At 43.0% G+C, this 16,013-nt stretch overlaps 1 protein-coding gene across 19 annotated transcripts in view; it reads left to right on the forward strand.

The window, feature by feature from the left end:
* Window positions 1-15,328, forward strand: part of LOC137491075 (NLR family CARD domain-containing protein 3-like) — a 78,115-nt gene extending 62,787 nt beyond the window's left edge. For 3 of the 19 annotated variants that reach the window (XM_087248390.1, XM_087248388.1, XM_087248399.1), the window contains 4 exons: window positions 5,669-5,842; window positions 6,671-6,717; window positions 8,433-8,508; window positions 11,071-11,997. In XM_087248390.1, the coding sequence (XP_087104516.1) occupies window positions 5,669-5,842; window positions 6,671-6,717; window positions 8,433-8,508; window positions 11,071-11,095 (322 nt within the window). In that variant the 3' untranslated portion in view covers window positions 11,096-11,997. Of the gene's footprint in view, window positions 1-5,668; window positions 5,843-6,670; window positions 6,718-8,432; window positions 10,755-11,070; window positions 11,998-12,705 lie in introns of those variants that run through there. The other 16 variants (XM_087248383.1, XM_087248382.1, XM_087248397.1 and 13 more) reach the window with 8 other exon arrangements.
* The last annotated feature ends 685 nt before the right edge of the window (window positions 15,329-16,013 follow it).

The following is a 16,013-nucleotide window of genomic DNA, read 5'->3' on the forward strand; positions in this document are numbered from 1 at the left end:
TTCTGGGCATTAATCTAGACTCGCACAAATTTCAAGCATCCCTTCCCAAAGAGAAGATCGATCGGATCATTTCTCTATCCCAAATCTTCCTCGAAAAACAGATGTGCACAAAACGAGAACTCCTATCAATTCTCGGCCATCTAAATTTCGCTATGCGCATCATTCCACAGGGCCGCCCCTTTATTTCACACCTCCTTCAACTATCCACCACAGTTCAAGGTTTAGAAGAAATAATTATTCTCTCTAAACCAAGTCGCGACGAACTCTGCTTATGGATCTCTTTCCTTAAGCAATGGAACGGCTGTTCCTTTTTCTATAGCGACTTAACAACTTCCCCCATCGACATTAACCTATACACAGATGCTGCCCCCTCTATTGGTTTCGGCGGCTACTACAAAGGACACTGGTTTGCCTCAACATGGCCACCCCAATTCAATTCCATTCCAAAAGACCAATGTTCTTCAGCCCTATTCGAACTCTACCCCATTGTCGCAGCAGCCATCTTGTGGGGGGACGAATGGTCTACTTTTAGCATTCTCATTCACTGCGATAACGAAGCCACAGTGCATTGCATCAACAAAAGGCGCTCCCACTCCCAAGCACTTATGCCATTTTTAAGACGTCTTATCTGGATTTCTGCTAAAAAACAATTTATCTTGATTGCTGAACACGTACCTGGTTGCAAAAACCAAATTGCTGACTCTCTCTCTCGCTTCTCTCTACAGAAATTCTGGCAACTGGCCCCGGAAGCAGACCCTCACCCAACGCCTGTACCTCCGTATTCAGAAACGATATTGCCATAAACCACCCACTTCATAATCTTCACCAAACTTCTCTATCTCTCATCCTGCAAGCAATAGCTCCTAGAACCCTCAATGCATACCTCACAGCATGGAATTCGTTCAAACAATTCCATATTATACACCAACTTCCTTTTCCTGATTTTTCTCTCCTCTCTATCACTTCCTTTATATCCCACCTTCACACCGCAAATCATCTACAAGCCAGTTCAATAAAGAGCTACCTTAGCGGGATCCAGTTCTTTCACAAATTAATCCATGGGTCTCCTTCCGACGCCATCTCAAATTCGCAAACCTCCCTTCTTATCAAGGGTATTCAGAAAAACCACCCCACCAGCCCTGATGCCAGACAACCCATCACACTCAAAATCCTTACCTCATGCATCCACACCCTTCGCAAAGGGTATATTTCCTCCCATACAGCCCGCACCTTAGATGCTATGTTTAATCTAGCATTTTTCGGGTTTCTTAGATGTTCCGAATTAACAGTTACATCTAAATTTAACCCTCTACTCCACCCCACTATCTCAGATCTAGCTTTGCAAGATAAGGAAACCATCTCTTTCCTTATCAAACAAAGCAAAACAGATCAAACCCAGAAAGGACACTCTATCCTCATTTTCGACATACCTTCTCCTACTCGCCCATTCCAAACCCTCCTAGCCTATCTTAATCTAAGAAAATCTCAAGAAGCTAACCCTATGGCCCCGCTTTTTACTGACGACGCTAACCGTCCAGTTTCTCGATTCTGGTTCCAAAAACACCTTAAAGAAATTCTTCGCCTATCAGGTTTTTCCCCAGAGCCTTTTTCCAGCCACTCATTCAGGATTGGCGCAGCCACTACAGCAGCCTCTAACGGGCTCTCACACAATCAGATCCAGACCCTTGGTCGCTGGTCTTCTGAAGCTTTTAAATCTTACATACGCCTCAGTAAATACCACCTCAAAGAAGCACAAAAGGCTCTAACCAACCCCCAAGCAACTTCCCACAAGGCTCCAACTCACAAAGGTACCTAATAGAGCCTCAATTCTCGCTAGAGTCATCCTAACCAAACTCAGCAGAAGCCTAATCGTCCAACAATGGCACCCCTACAGGTTTTGCCAAGGACGCCCCTAATGGCCATTACAGTTAGCATTCCAGCAACCTCAATTTGTTATTCAAACTCGGACTTCCACGAGGTCGCTCCGAGCTCCAACTCTCGCAAGAGTTATACAAATCCTCTCTTCCACTCACAGATATCTATGTTTTCCTATCTACACCCTACCCTCAAGCTCTAACCTCCTTAGAGGTCGCTCTAACCTCCGCAGAGGTCACTCCTATCTACACCCTTCCCTCAAGCTCAAACCTCCGCAGAGGTTACTCCTATCTACACCCTACCCTCAAGCTCAAACCTCCGCAGAGGTCACTCCTATCTACACCCTACCTTCAAGCTCAAACCTCCGCAGAGGTCGCTCCTATCTACACCCTACCCTCAAGCTCAAACCTCCGCAGAGGTCACTCCTATCTACATCCTACCTTCAAGCCCAAACCTCCGCAGAGGTCGCTCCTATCTACTCTCTACCCTCAAGCTCTAACCTCCGCAGAGGTCACTCCTATCTACACCCTATCCTCAAGCTCAAACCTCCGCAGAGGTCACTCCTATCTACACCCTACTTTCAAGCTCAAACCTCCGCAGAGGTCGCTCCTATCTACTCCCTACCCTCAAGCTCTAACCTCCGCAGAGGTCACTCCTATCTACACCCTATCCTCAAGCTCAAACCTCCGCAGAGGTCACTCCTATCTATACCCTACCTTCAAACTCAAACCTCCGCAGAGGTCGCTCCTATCTACACCCTACCTTCAAGCTCAAACCTCCGCAGAGGTCACTCCTATCTATACCCTACCTTCAAGCTCAAACCTCCGCAGAGGTCGCTCCTATCTACACCCTACCTTCAAGCTCAAACCTCCGCAGAGGTCACTCCTATCTATACCCTACCTTCAAGCTCAAACCTCCGCAGAGGTCGCTCCTATCTACACCCTACCTTCAAGCTCAAACCTCCGCAGAGGTCGCTCCTATCTACACCCTACCTTCAAGCTCAAACCTCCGCAGAGGTCGCTCCTATCTACACCCTACCTTCAAGCTCAAACCTCCGCAGAGGTCGCTCCTATCTACTCCCTACCCTCAAGCTCTAACCTCCGCAGAGGTCACTCCTATCTACACCCTACCCTCAAGCTCTAACCTCCGCAGAGGCCGCTCTAAACTCAAACTCTCACAAAGCTCCATCTTTCGTAAGAGCTACTCTCCTCCACTCTCTGCTCCATACCTTCACTCTACTCTGGCCCCCGCAGGGGTCACTTAGAGCTCCAACTCCTACAAGATTCTCTCAAAGTTCTCTTTCACTGCTTCAAACCTCCTATTCTCCCCTTCTTCTTAACCCCGAAAACCATGACCCCCGCAGGGGTTCCTTCAAACTCTAACTCCAGCAAGAGTTATTAGAATCCTCTTTTCACCCTTATTAATCCTATCTAATTAATGCCCATGCATTTAACCTCTTTTCTTCTACTATATCCAGCAGCCGGATATAGCTCTAAATTTCCTGCCTTTTGGGGGGTTTTTTCTTCGAATACGCGGCTGCTGTCCCGAGCGATTAATTCTGCATTTTGGGGAGTTCTGAGATCCACCGAGCTCAGGCTCCCTTCTTGCTCTGCCAACGGGAGGAAGCCCCGGGCTCGAGGAGCCCTTGAGCTCGGGGCTCTCTCCCGGGACAGCATGCCAAATAAGCTTTGTAAATCATCAGCTAAGTGTGAACTCTTGAAGTGAAGTTTATTCATAAACTAATTTCGAGAGGATCACGTGCTTATGATTTATCACGTCCAGTCTCGCATTTGCTAATCACTAATCTTCCAATCATATGAGCCCTAAGGCACCATAAATAGTCTAAGTTTCCAGTTCACTTTATCTTCGTTTGGAAGAAACCCCCCTCCTCCCCTATTCTCCTCCTTTACCTGTAATTGGGCGGCACGGCGGTCCAGTGGTTAGCACTGTGAACCACACAGCAAGAATACTGCCGGTCCTAGTTCGATAGGACCGGTGAGTGTTTCTGTGGGGAGTCTGTATGTCCTTCCCGTGTCCGCGTGGGTTTTCCCCGGGCTCTCCGGTTTCCTCCCACCATCCAAAGACATTCAACATACTTAACAATCAAGCTGGTCTAATTCCTTACGTTCCCTTAGCTACAGCGGCAGGGGAGTTCTGAGATCCACCGAGCTCAGGCTCCCTTCTTGCTCTGCCAACGGGAGGAAGCCCCGGGCTCGAGGAGCCCTTGAGCTCGGGGCTCTCTCCCGGGACAGCATGCCAAATAAGCTTTGTAAATCATCAGCTAAGTGTGAACTCTTGAAATGGCATTTAGAGGTTTTTGCATCTAAACTCTTCAAATATGTAAATATACTTATTTTTATATACAATTTTATAATTATACTTTTCTTTGGGACATCTGTTAACTTGATTTAAATTAAAAACTGAAGCCTATAGGCAAATAACAAACTGGCCAGCGCATTCAGCCTTCCTCAGTGAGAATTTGGCCATTTGAATAATGAAATAAATTCAAACATAATAATAATAATCCAACTTTTGGTCTTTCAAACCACTTGACCCCCCTTGGCTACGCGCATGACTATTTAATTTAACTTAATAAATTGTAAGAAAATAGGAAATACTTAATAATACATTTTAATAGCAGTTAAATAATAAATAGCAATATATATAATATATAACATATATATATATAATATATAACATATATATATATATATATATATATATATATATATATATATATATATATATATATATATATAAACAATATTCATTCTTGGCGGGGGTGACTCGTCCCCAGTCCCCACCAATGTCAAGCGCAAACCTACGCCCTTACGCACATATAATATATATTTGAAAAGGTGTAAAACGTGTTCGCCAAACTCTCTTGTGCATTAATCCAGCATTTAATAATCATTTCTGAATGAGTCTGAGACACTGAAGTAGAGGAATGACAAACGCTTTAAACACAAGAATTCAACATTCAACATTTCCGTGTGATAGTGAAGCGCAGCAAGAACACAAATAAACATTATAGCAGTGTTAATCCTGTTTCAGAGCAGAACAGTGGATCTGGAGGTGTGAAAGCAGCAGAGTTAAACGCTAAAGTCAAGCTGTTTTGTGTCCTGCTGAAGGTTTGAGCTGCTCTCATATTTGTGCAGTTTCAGTTTCTTGAAAACAAATAAAAGTCTCATGATAAAGTGTGTGAAATAATCCTGATTACTCGCTCATCTAAAACAATATCTGGGAAAGGCTGAATGTGAAGGAGAGTCAGCAGTCATGAATATTGATCAGCTGTTTCTCTCCTGACAGAATAAAAGTCTCCTAATGCTCCATCAGTGTGAATGTGACTGTGGGTCAGGTGATGAACACATGAAGAGAGCGGGTTTGTGTTTGTCTGAGCTCATTTTGTTTTAGTCCACAACAGAATCACAATATAAATGATGAAATCAGCTCATTTCCTGTTGTGTTTTATACATGACTTTAAGATGATCTTCTGAGCTCAAGTGTGTCTTCTTCCTCCTCACAGCAGACTTTACAGCTTGATGTGGTGTATTATGAACAATGTCTTTGCTCTGTACACTTCTACAGATGATGTCGAGTCCTTGTTGAGTGTGTGAGTGTGTGTGTGTGTGTGTTTGCTGATGCGAGGGCTCGATCAATAAGGAGAGCTAATCAGGATGTTTGTGTTCATCACTGCTGTTGACATGAGCAGAAACAGCAGTCAGCATCTTCACAACACAAAGAGATGTGTGATTGTCCAACTGTGTGATGTGGACTATTGCTGTGTTTGTAGATTGTCTGGCTGTATGGTGACAGAGGAAGGCTGTGGTTTTCTGTCTTCAGCTCTGACTTCAAACCCCTCACACCTGAGAGAGCTGGATCTGAGCTACAATCATCCAGGAGATTCAGGAGTCAAGCTGCTCTCTGAACAACTGGAGGATCCAAACTACACACTGGACAAACTCAAGTATGTGGAGCATCACTGGCCTTGTGCTTTTACACTGAATGGCTTTAAAAAGACACTAGAAAGCTCTTTTGTGATCAGCTTCAGTTTTCTGTGAGGGTTATGGGGTGAGGACAGACAGAAGATACAGCTTGTAGAGTATTCCAGTCATGTCTATGAAGAGCAAATCATTGAGTGTGAAATGAATCTCCTCTGTAAATGTTGGAGTGTATTGGCTCAGTTACAGTGACATTAAGCGGGACACACTGTACAGTTTCAGCATTTGAGCTGAGCAGAGAAACTTCTTCCTCCATTTCTGCTGAAGAATCCTACAATATCAGGTCAGGAATAGGGTTGGGGATTGAAGATGGATTCAGATTCTGGAATCAGACACTTTGGATTAATGTTCAGACTCTTGTTCTAAAATCAACATCTGGATTCCTCTTCTCTGTGCACACATGTGTATTTTTCACTTGCTAATCTGTCAGGAACTTGGGCGCTGGCGAGCAGCTTTAATAATCTGAACATAGTTTAGAGATGGACTGCAACATGTGCTCAAAGGCTGCATGTGCTGAAGAACGATGGCAAAGCTAAGTGTGATCACTGTAATAAATGAATGTTGCAGCAGGGTGTCTCCATCAACATGAGCAGTATCTGCGCTCGCTTCACCAACAGCAGAGGAAAAGAACGCACTGTGTTACATTCATTGTGCATCCCGGCTCAACCAACAAGTGTTGTGTGTTTTAGCTCAAGAGTTTGGAGCGTGTAGCTGAGCGGCTCAGTGCTAGCTTTAGCTTATTAGCTGAGGGGGAAACTAAACAGCTCATTCTCTCCATCTGTGTGTGTTTACAGTCTGGATCATGGAGGACACACGAGGATCACAGCAGGACCACGCAAATGTAGGACTACACACACACACACGCACACACACACACACACGCACGCACACACACACACACACTCTTTCTCTCACATACAAACACACGCACACACACATGTCTCTCTCTCTCACACACACACACACACACACACAGACACACACAGACACACACACACACACTCACACGCAGGAATATGCACACGCAAGCACATGCACACACACACACACACACACACACACACACACACATACACACTCTCACACAAACACAGACACACACACACACACACACACATACTCATACTCACACTCTCTCTATCTCTCTCTCTCACACACACACACACACACACACAAACACACACAAGGATTACAGCAGGACTGCACAAATGTAGGACTACACACACACACACACACACACACATACACGCGCAGACTCACACAAACACTCTCACACACTGAAATGCACGCGCACACACACACACACACACACACACACACTCACACACTCTCTCTCACACACACAGGCACGCATGTACGCATGCACACACACATACACACACACACACGCGCATGAACGCACACAAACACCAACACACACACTCAAACTCACGCACGCACACACACACACTCTCTCTCTCTCTCTCACACACAGGCATGCATGTACCCATGCACACACACACACACACACACACACACACACACACACACTGTCCCACACAAACACACATACACACACACACTCTCTCTCTCACACTCACACATGCACATACACAATCACACAGACACTCACACATGCGTGCACACACACACACACAAACACACACATACACTCACACACACAAACACACACATAAGCCTGGTTTATACTTCTGCGTCAAGTGACCGGCGCAACTCACGGCGCAGGCAACGCGCGCAGCTGTGCATTTATACTTCTGTGCGCTGTCTCTGTTGGTCTGCATTAACACTTCCGAAACGCTAGTTGGCAGTGAGGTGTAAATGCTCCTTTGTGTCGAGTTTCTTCGCTTCTGTTTTGCTATTCTGAACACTTCCTGGATGTACAAGTGGCTCAAACTCGCTCATTTTGATGCAGGAACCGGCGGACGTGCAACAACTTTAACTATGAGGTGAACACAAAACAAAACTTTCCATCCGGAGCTCCTTCACGGTACTCCACACTTGTAAACAATCGCTCGCGCCATTCGCGCGGCTCTCGGTCCCGCCCAGACTCGTCGGCGCTAGCAAGCCGACCAATCACAGAGCTTGCGCTACGCGTTGTTGCGACGTGTAGTTACAATTTTTGAGAGGTGCACATCAGTGACGGCGACGGCCACGGCAAAGGGCTATGCGTCAGCGCCGTAGCCTACGCCGGTGTTTGACGCAGAAGTATAAATCAGCCTATACACTCACACACACACACTCTCTCACACACACACACAGTCTCTCTCAGGCACACACACATACACTCACACACACACACTCTCTCACACACACACACAGTCTCTCTCAGGCACACACACATACACTCACACACACACACTCTCTCACACACAAACAGTTTCTCACACTAGCGCACACATTCTCTCTCACACACACACACACACTCTCTCTCACTCTCCCTCTCTCCATCCTCTCATACAAACACACACACATCCTTTCTCTCTCTCTTACACAAACACACGCACACACACACACACACACACAGCTGTGTTTATAAATGTGTGTTCTTGTGTTCAGATGTCTGTTTCCTCACTCTGGATCCAAACACAGCACACACTCAACTCATTCTGTCTGAGGAGAACAGAGAGGTGAGGTGGGTGAGAGAGAATCAGCCGTATCCTGATCATCCAGACAGATTTGATTATCTTCCTCAGGTGTTGTGCAGAGAGAGTGTGTGTGGACGCTGTTACTGGGAGATTGACTGGAGTGGTGGTGTGTGTATATCAGTGTCATATAAGAGCATCAGGAGGAAGGGAGGAGGTGTTGAGTGTTGGTTTGGAGGTAATGCTCAGTCCTGGAGTTTGATCTGCGATTCCTCCAGTTTCTCATTCATACACAATCACACACACACTGATCTCCCAGTGAAGCGGCTCAGCAGGAGAATAGGCGTGTTTGTGGATCACAGTGCAGGAACTCTGATCTTCTACAACATCTATAGAGACACAATGAGCCTCATCCACTCAGTCCAGACCACATTCACTGAGCCGCTCTGCCCTGGGTTTGAGCTTTATTCTGGATCATTAGTGAAACTGAGCTGAAGACTGACGAGAGATTTACCCAGAATCCTCTGCAGGAGCAGTCAGCAGCAGTGTGTGTGTGTGTGAGAGTGAGAGAGTGAGAGAGACAGACTGTGTGTGTGTGTGTGTGTGTGTGTGTGTGAGAGAGAGAGTGTGTGCGTGTATGTGCGTGTGTCCGTGTGTGAGAGAGTGTGTGCGTGTATGTGCGTGTGTCCGTGTGTGAGAGAGTGTGTGCGTGTATGTGCGTGTGTCTGTGTGCATGTGCTTGTATGTGCATGTGTGTATGTGCATGTGTGCGTGAGAGAGAGAGACAAAGTGTGTGTGTGCATGTGTGTGTGTGAATGTGAGAGTGTGTAGCTGTGTGTGTGTGTGTGTGTGAAAGTGTGTAGCTGTGTGTGAGTGTGTGTTTGTGTGTGAGAGAGAGTGTGTGAGTGTGTGTGTGTGTGTGTGTGTGTGTGTGTGTGTGTGTGTGTGTGTTTGAAAGTGTGTAGCTGTGTGTGAGTGTGTGAGAGAGAGTTTATGTGAGATTGTGTGTGTGTGTGTATGTGAGAGCGAGTGTGTGTGTTTGTGTCTGTGTGTGTATGTTTGTGCATGTGTGTTGTGTGTGTGTGTGTGCATGTAAGAGTGTTGTGTGTGTGTGTGCATGTGTGAGTGTGTGTGAGAGAGAGAGAGAGTGTGTGTGTGTGTGTGTGCATGTGAGAGTGTTGTGTGTGTGTGTGTGTGTGCATGTGTGAGTGTGTGTGAGAGAGAGAGAGTGTGTGTGTGTGTGTGTGTGTGAGAGAGAGTGTGTGTGAGAGAGTGAGTGTGTGCGTATGTGCGTGTCCGTGTGTGTGCATGTCTGTGAGAGTGTCTTGTGTTTGTGTTTGCGACAGAGTGTGTGTGAGATTGTGTGTGCACGTGTGTCTGTGTTGTGTACGTCTCACTTTCTTTTGTTTGTGTGTGTGTGTGTGTGTGTGCATGTCTTTCTGTGTGTGTGTTTGTGTGTGTGTGTGTGTTTGTGTATGTGCGTGTGTGTGTGTGTGTGTGTGTGTGTGTGTGTGTGGGAGAGAGAATTGCTTTAAAACTGTAAATCTCTTGTCGGGTGATGTGCTCCATCAGGCACAGTCGTCTCAATAGTATCCTGTAGTGTGCTGTGCCCGATGTGTTCAGATCTTGTAGTGTGCGCACGTTTAAGAGTTTTTTTTAAGAGGGTCATTTCTGGCGTTGGCTAATATTTTAAATTGAGCAAACTCATGTTTAAAAGTGTGTTGATGATATTGTTAAATAGCCTACATCATGAGGCACAATTGAAGCGTTCACAACATCATCTTTTCCCACCTCAGCCATTAAAGCTTTATATTATTTTCTCTTTTATTCTTATTTGGACAGCCGTTATTCTCAACCCCGTAATGGACTAAACTGAGTTTAATAATAGCATTTCACAAAGCTATTGCTGTAAAACCAACATTTCCCTGTTGCTCATATGTGCCTCAAACCAGTTTAATGGCTAAAACATCACATTTCTGAGGAGTTTTAGATTCAGATGTGATTTAATTACAATTATACAACTTATGCATCTGTGCTCTCTTCATTTCTCTAAAATAGCTTTAACTTTAGATGTCTTACCCAAACCACATGTTCACAATGTCAGACTTTAACATGGCGGCTGGTCCTCAGCAAGAGGTTTTTCTATATTTTATTGTTTCCCTTTAACAATATGAATGTAACAGGGTGGAGAATACAGTGACGGGGTTGAAGACCGTAACAGGGTTGAGGAGACATTTTCATTTCAATGTTAATTTGTTTTAATTAATGTGAAATTAAATCTAAGACTAAACCAAAACACTTTTTTATTTAAGTAAAACATTTAGGCATTGATCACACTGAGATGACATTAAACTTCATTAAACCAAACTACAGTCAGAATTCAGAAGAGTGAAGTGCTGCAGGTAACTAGAGCGTTAGTAACCTTTACAAATGCTGATAAAGGCCTGTGTTCCCAAATATACTGCTGAACAGAACCTGCAGTGAACAGGAGCAGCAGCTACATCATGACTAAACCTTTATTTCCTGGAACATCAAGAAAAACTGCAGCAGAAAACTTAATGTGTCTTCTTAATAAAATTCTTAATAATAATAATAATAATAGAATTATACAGCCAGACGGGCTGCTCTGTGCTCTGAGTATTTCAGAAACTGCTGATCTACTGGGATTTTCACGCACAACCATCTCTAGGGGAGGAAATATCCAGTGAGCGGCAGTTCTGTGGGCTCAGATGACTTGTTGATGCGGTCAGAGGAGAATTGCCAGACTGTTTCCAGCTGATAGAAAGGCAACAGTAACTCAAATAAGCACTTGTTACAACCAAGGTCTGCAGAAGAGCATCTCTGAACACAACACGTCCAACCTTGAGGCGGATGGGCTACAGCAGCAGAAGACCACCAGATATTCCTCAACCTTTTGACAGCTGAAGCCTCTTTATCTCTAATATCAAGATGAATTCTGCCCTTAATGACCCCCTCTCTAACATTGGCTAATTGTCACATGACATTGAGATGAACAAATGAACTGTTTACATAATTAAAGTCTTTTTTTACTTCACATGTTCTGATTTGATCAGCTTTAACTCATGATGAAACTCGTGACACATTCAATATAAAATCTGCTGCTAATACGGGCGCCATGTCTGAGATAAGATTGTGTCACAGTTTCAGTGGAAACACTGCTTCAAATATTCTCTCAGTGACTAAATAAAGTTATAGTCAGTGTATATTTACTGAAATGTTCTTGATAAATTAGGAGAAAATATCAATCCTGTAACACGTTTACAACCCTGAAACAATGAGATGAGTGACGGGGTCGAGTGTGACGGGGTTGAGTTACTGAAACAAAATGGCCACTGCTCCTCGTGTGGTTTAAAAGAGAAGGTCCACATGGTAGCAGTTAAACTAGAATATGTCATATTGTTTGGAATTAAGAAAACAATCATACTCCATCTTAGTTTTACGTTACAGGGTTGAATTGTTAAGCTTGACCGTACCCTTCCTAACCATAATAAACCTCAAAGAAATTAAATAAATGACAATATATCTCGCCTTCTTTTGCACCGTTAAAGAGAGCTGAATGATGTCACTTCCTGTCTGTGATGTAATAATACATATAAATTGCTATAGGTGGAACAATGCTAGCGTAATAGGGTTGAGTTTATATTGAGGGTTTTTCATTTAAAATAAATCTTATTTTTAATTTTATTTTTATTTATCACAAGAAAATAACTCAAGTAAATAGTTGTAATACTGAAAAAAATGTAGACACTGTGTGTATTTGATTAATTTGTTTCTACATGCAATTTCAGAGAAGTGCCTCAGGGACATAACAGATAGCTTTGGTTTACGACAGAAATGTTGAAAGTTCTCCCAGTTCTTCTTCTTTCCCACCACACATTTATGCATGTGTAAATAATGCTCCACAGCTCCACAATCATTCCTCTGACTGTTAAAGCACATGATAATCTCTTATAACCTCATCCACTTACTGCTTCAAGAAATCCAAGAGGCGAGGGCTGGGACAAATGCAGTGTTTAGTTTACATCCACTAACATGGCCAGCGAGCCTCACTGATCTGGGCTACATCACTGTGTAAATGTTTTCTGCGTTGGGTTGAATTTATTTGAACCCTTTCAGAAACACATGGAGTCAGATGTGCTTCAGGCATTAGTGATGAGCCAGTCTAGATCAAACACAATGACTCTGTGCTAGAAGACTGAGTACCTGTCTTACTTCTGTCCTCACAGATAAAACTGAACAGAACGCCACAAACTTAAAGCAGGACTTCCAGGACTGAGAGAAATAAACAACTATTAACTGAAGTGAAAGCACAAGCGGCCGGCACTTCTGTTGACATACAGTACATGAAGGGCTCTGTCCTTGAGAGCAATAGTCTTGACCCCCCACTACTGTGTTCTGCTCAGTTGGCTTCGGCTCTTCTGTGACTTTTCTTGACGACTCAGCATCATTCTACACTTTTTATACAAGCGAGCTTCCCCTGAAAGAAGATTTTATTAGTTTTTATTTAAGGCTTGGTGCTTTCTGTCCAGCCAATATGTGTCCAGATGCAGTTTAATGTACATGTCGATTGAACTCCTTCAGCATGAACCCCATCAAAATAAGCGGAGTCAGCAGTGTGCTCTTCCTTCTGAAACATTACTCCATGCTCTTTAAGTTTAATGTATTTATAATTGATTTATTTCATGAAAATGTTATTTATGAAAGTGTTTTTATCTTTTCTGTTAGATTAATATGATGAGCTTAAAACACTGACAGTTCTGAGATTTATAATGGCAACAAACTGCAACCAACAGTTCTGGTTCAGGGTTTAGTGGCGGCTTTCTGAAGTGGAGCGAGGAAAATGTCCAGAACACATCAGCTGACACCCGATCTCAATTCAGTTTAGAAACTCAAGAAATGTACAGTCGCCTCAGAGATCTAATGAAACTGGAATATATTTATTATTTATTCATTCATTTTCTTTTTGGCTTAGTCCCTTTATTAATCTGAGGTCACCACAGCAGCATGAAACGCAGATGCCCTTCCAGATGCAACCCATCTCAGGGAAACATCCATACACACTCATACACTACTGACAATTTAGCCTACCCAATTCACCTGTACCTGTAATCTTTGGACTGTGGGGGAAACCGGAGCATCCTGAGGAAACCCATGCAAACGCAGGGAGAACACACAGAAACGCCAACTGACCCTGCCGAGGCTCAATCCAGTGAGCTTCTTGATGTGAGGTGACAGCACTACCTACTGCGCCACTGTGTCGCCTTATCAGAAATCTTATATGCATAAATGTAAATATATTAAATGTGACCTCCTGTACTTTTATTTTGGCATCTCAGCGCTCACCCTGGGGCTGATGTGTTCAGACTCAGCATCAGTTGAACATCTTTAATCAGCCGCAGGTCATCTAGAGGAGCTTTAACACATGAGCTGTTCACACTTCTGTATGGTCTATATCAAAAAGAGGGACGGTTGAGTTCTGTTGGAGACCTGCACATAGAGGAACACATGGACATCAGACTGCTGATCAATCTGAACAGGAGACGATGAAGAGGAGGAAGACAGATGATGGAGGAAAAGCTGAAATAAATCTATTATCAAGGGAAATATTCAGACAGAATGATGAGGAGTTTAGGATTAAGATGAGAAGAGACAACATTTATATAACATTAAAATATTAGTGGAGACAAATAAACGTGTGTGTGTGAAACAGAGAGGAGGAAGTGATGTGAACTAGACTGAGGTGAGGACACACTCCACTAAACTCAACACTGACATTAATGGAGTTCAGGAACAGGATTAATGTGGAGACTGTAGAGTTCTAGAGAACATGTTAGATTTGATGGAGGACATATGCAAGAGAGGAGGAAATTGATTAAATATGTAAATAATAATGGACATGAAGAGACGTTTAGAATATACATTGTGACAGTACTGTCTCTTCTTCCAGTGAGACCTGGTCAAGATGGCAGGCAGCAGTTTCACATAAAAATGGGATCCTATTGATGTTGATTTAGCTATAATAGTAAAATAATACACTTTATTTATATTGCGCTTTTCTCAAACTCAAAGCACTAACAAGAGCATCAAAACACAGAAGAACATCAAATACACAAAAGGTAAGAAAGATAATAAAAATATACATATTAAAAGAAGGCCTCATATAAATATTTATTTCTTTATTTATAGGCTTAGCCCAGGGCAGGCTGCGCTGAGTATTTTAAATAAGTGGGTTTAAATTAAACACAATAGGATCGTTGGCTGTGCGCGAGCAACATCTCAGGTAGCCAACTCTTTTAAGAGCTGAACTAAAAGAAGTTTTAGGGCAATAAGCCTATACAATACGGTCAGCTGCAATGCCTATTTCACATGCGTTTTCCGACACAACAAGACTTTCGAGACTTTCTAAAACCCTGGATTAATGAAGAAAGTGTCTAATTAACTAATTAAACACAAACTTATTATTCATAATAAATAATGTGTTGTAGTTCAGACTAACAGATGAGCTCGCTGTCTGTGCGTCGCAGTAATAGTGAACTTGACATTTGCTCTTTGTGACTAAATTATGTTATACAGCGGCTCCAGTTCCATATAGCACATATAAATATTGCAAATAGGCTACGATTCGGTTCTGCCAACTGTTTGCATTTTATTTTATGCATTTACTGTTTCATGAAATAATAAAAAAGGAAAGTGCACTGGTTAAGAGCGTGATGCACAAAGAAATTCACCCATTCTGAAGTTCTCTTTAACCTAATAGGGTATATGCCGAGCTAGTGCTGTTCCCATGCTGATCCACTTCCGGTGACCTGTTATTGTGAACTTTTTCCCATTTTATACGGTTCCTTATACAGCATCGATGTTGTGATGTCATTAAAATACATTCAGTTAAAAGAACTTTAGCATTTATTTAATTGTTCAAGCGTAAAATGAGACAAAAAGCCGTTTACTCGCACGCTCCCGTCAGAATCGGCAGGCTAACGCAGAAGCTCCACTGAATATACTGGGGTGAAATAAATGTTCATATTATAAAGATATGGCGGGGAAATGTCATTTAATGCAGTGCTTCTTGTACAATCTGAGACCCACCTTAAATCGGATATCCCTCAGCCAGTGGAGATCGCGGATTTTTAAAGACAGACCTTAAACGTACCGGATTTTGCATTGGCATTCAATTCGCCGGAAGCGCTTAACCCAGGTTAATGGCAAATTAAAAGTCCTATTAGCATGCTTCGGCATATACCCTTTTCTTCTTAAATTGTAGAAAATCTTTAAAATGACAGGCCTTTAATCAAGCCTTTTCCATCTGGAGAATTACAGTTATTAATAGCTTAGTCCTTATTAATGATCAGTTAATAAAATACATCATTCACAGATCTACTGAAGAATAAGACGAATGCGCAATAACTATAATATTTTTACACTTTACAGCTTTACAGTGCGTGCGTCAAACATGTGTTCATTGATGTAAGCCTGCTAACTGATCAAATGACAGAATATGTAAACTTAGTTTATATATATATAATTAAATAATAAT

This window comes from Danio rerio, chromosome 4, assembly GCF_052040795.2.
Source record: "Danio rerio strain M-AB ecotype USA chromosome 4, GRCz13ab, whole genome shotgun sequence".
Classification (NCBI taxonomy): Eukaryota; Metazoa; Chordata; class Actinopteri; order Cypriniformes; family Danionidae; genus Danio; species Danio rerio.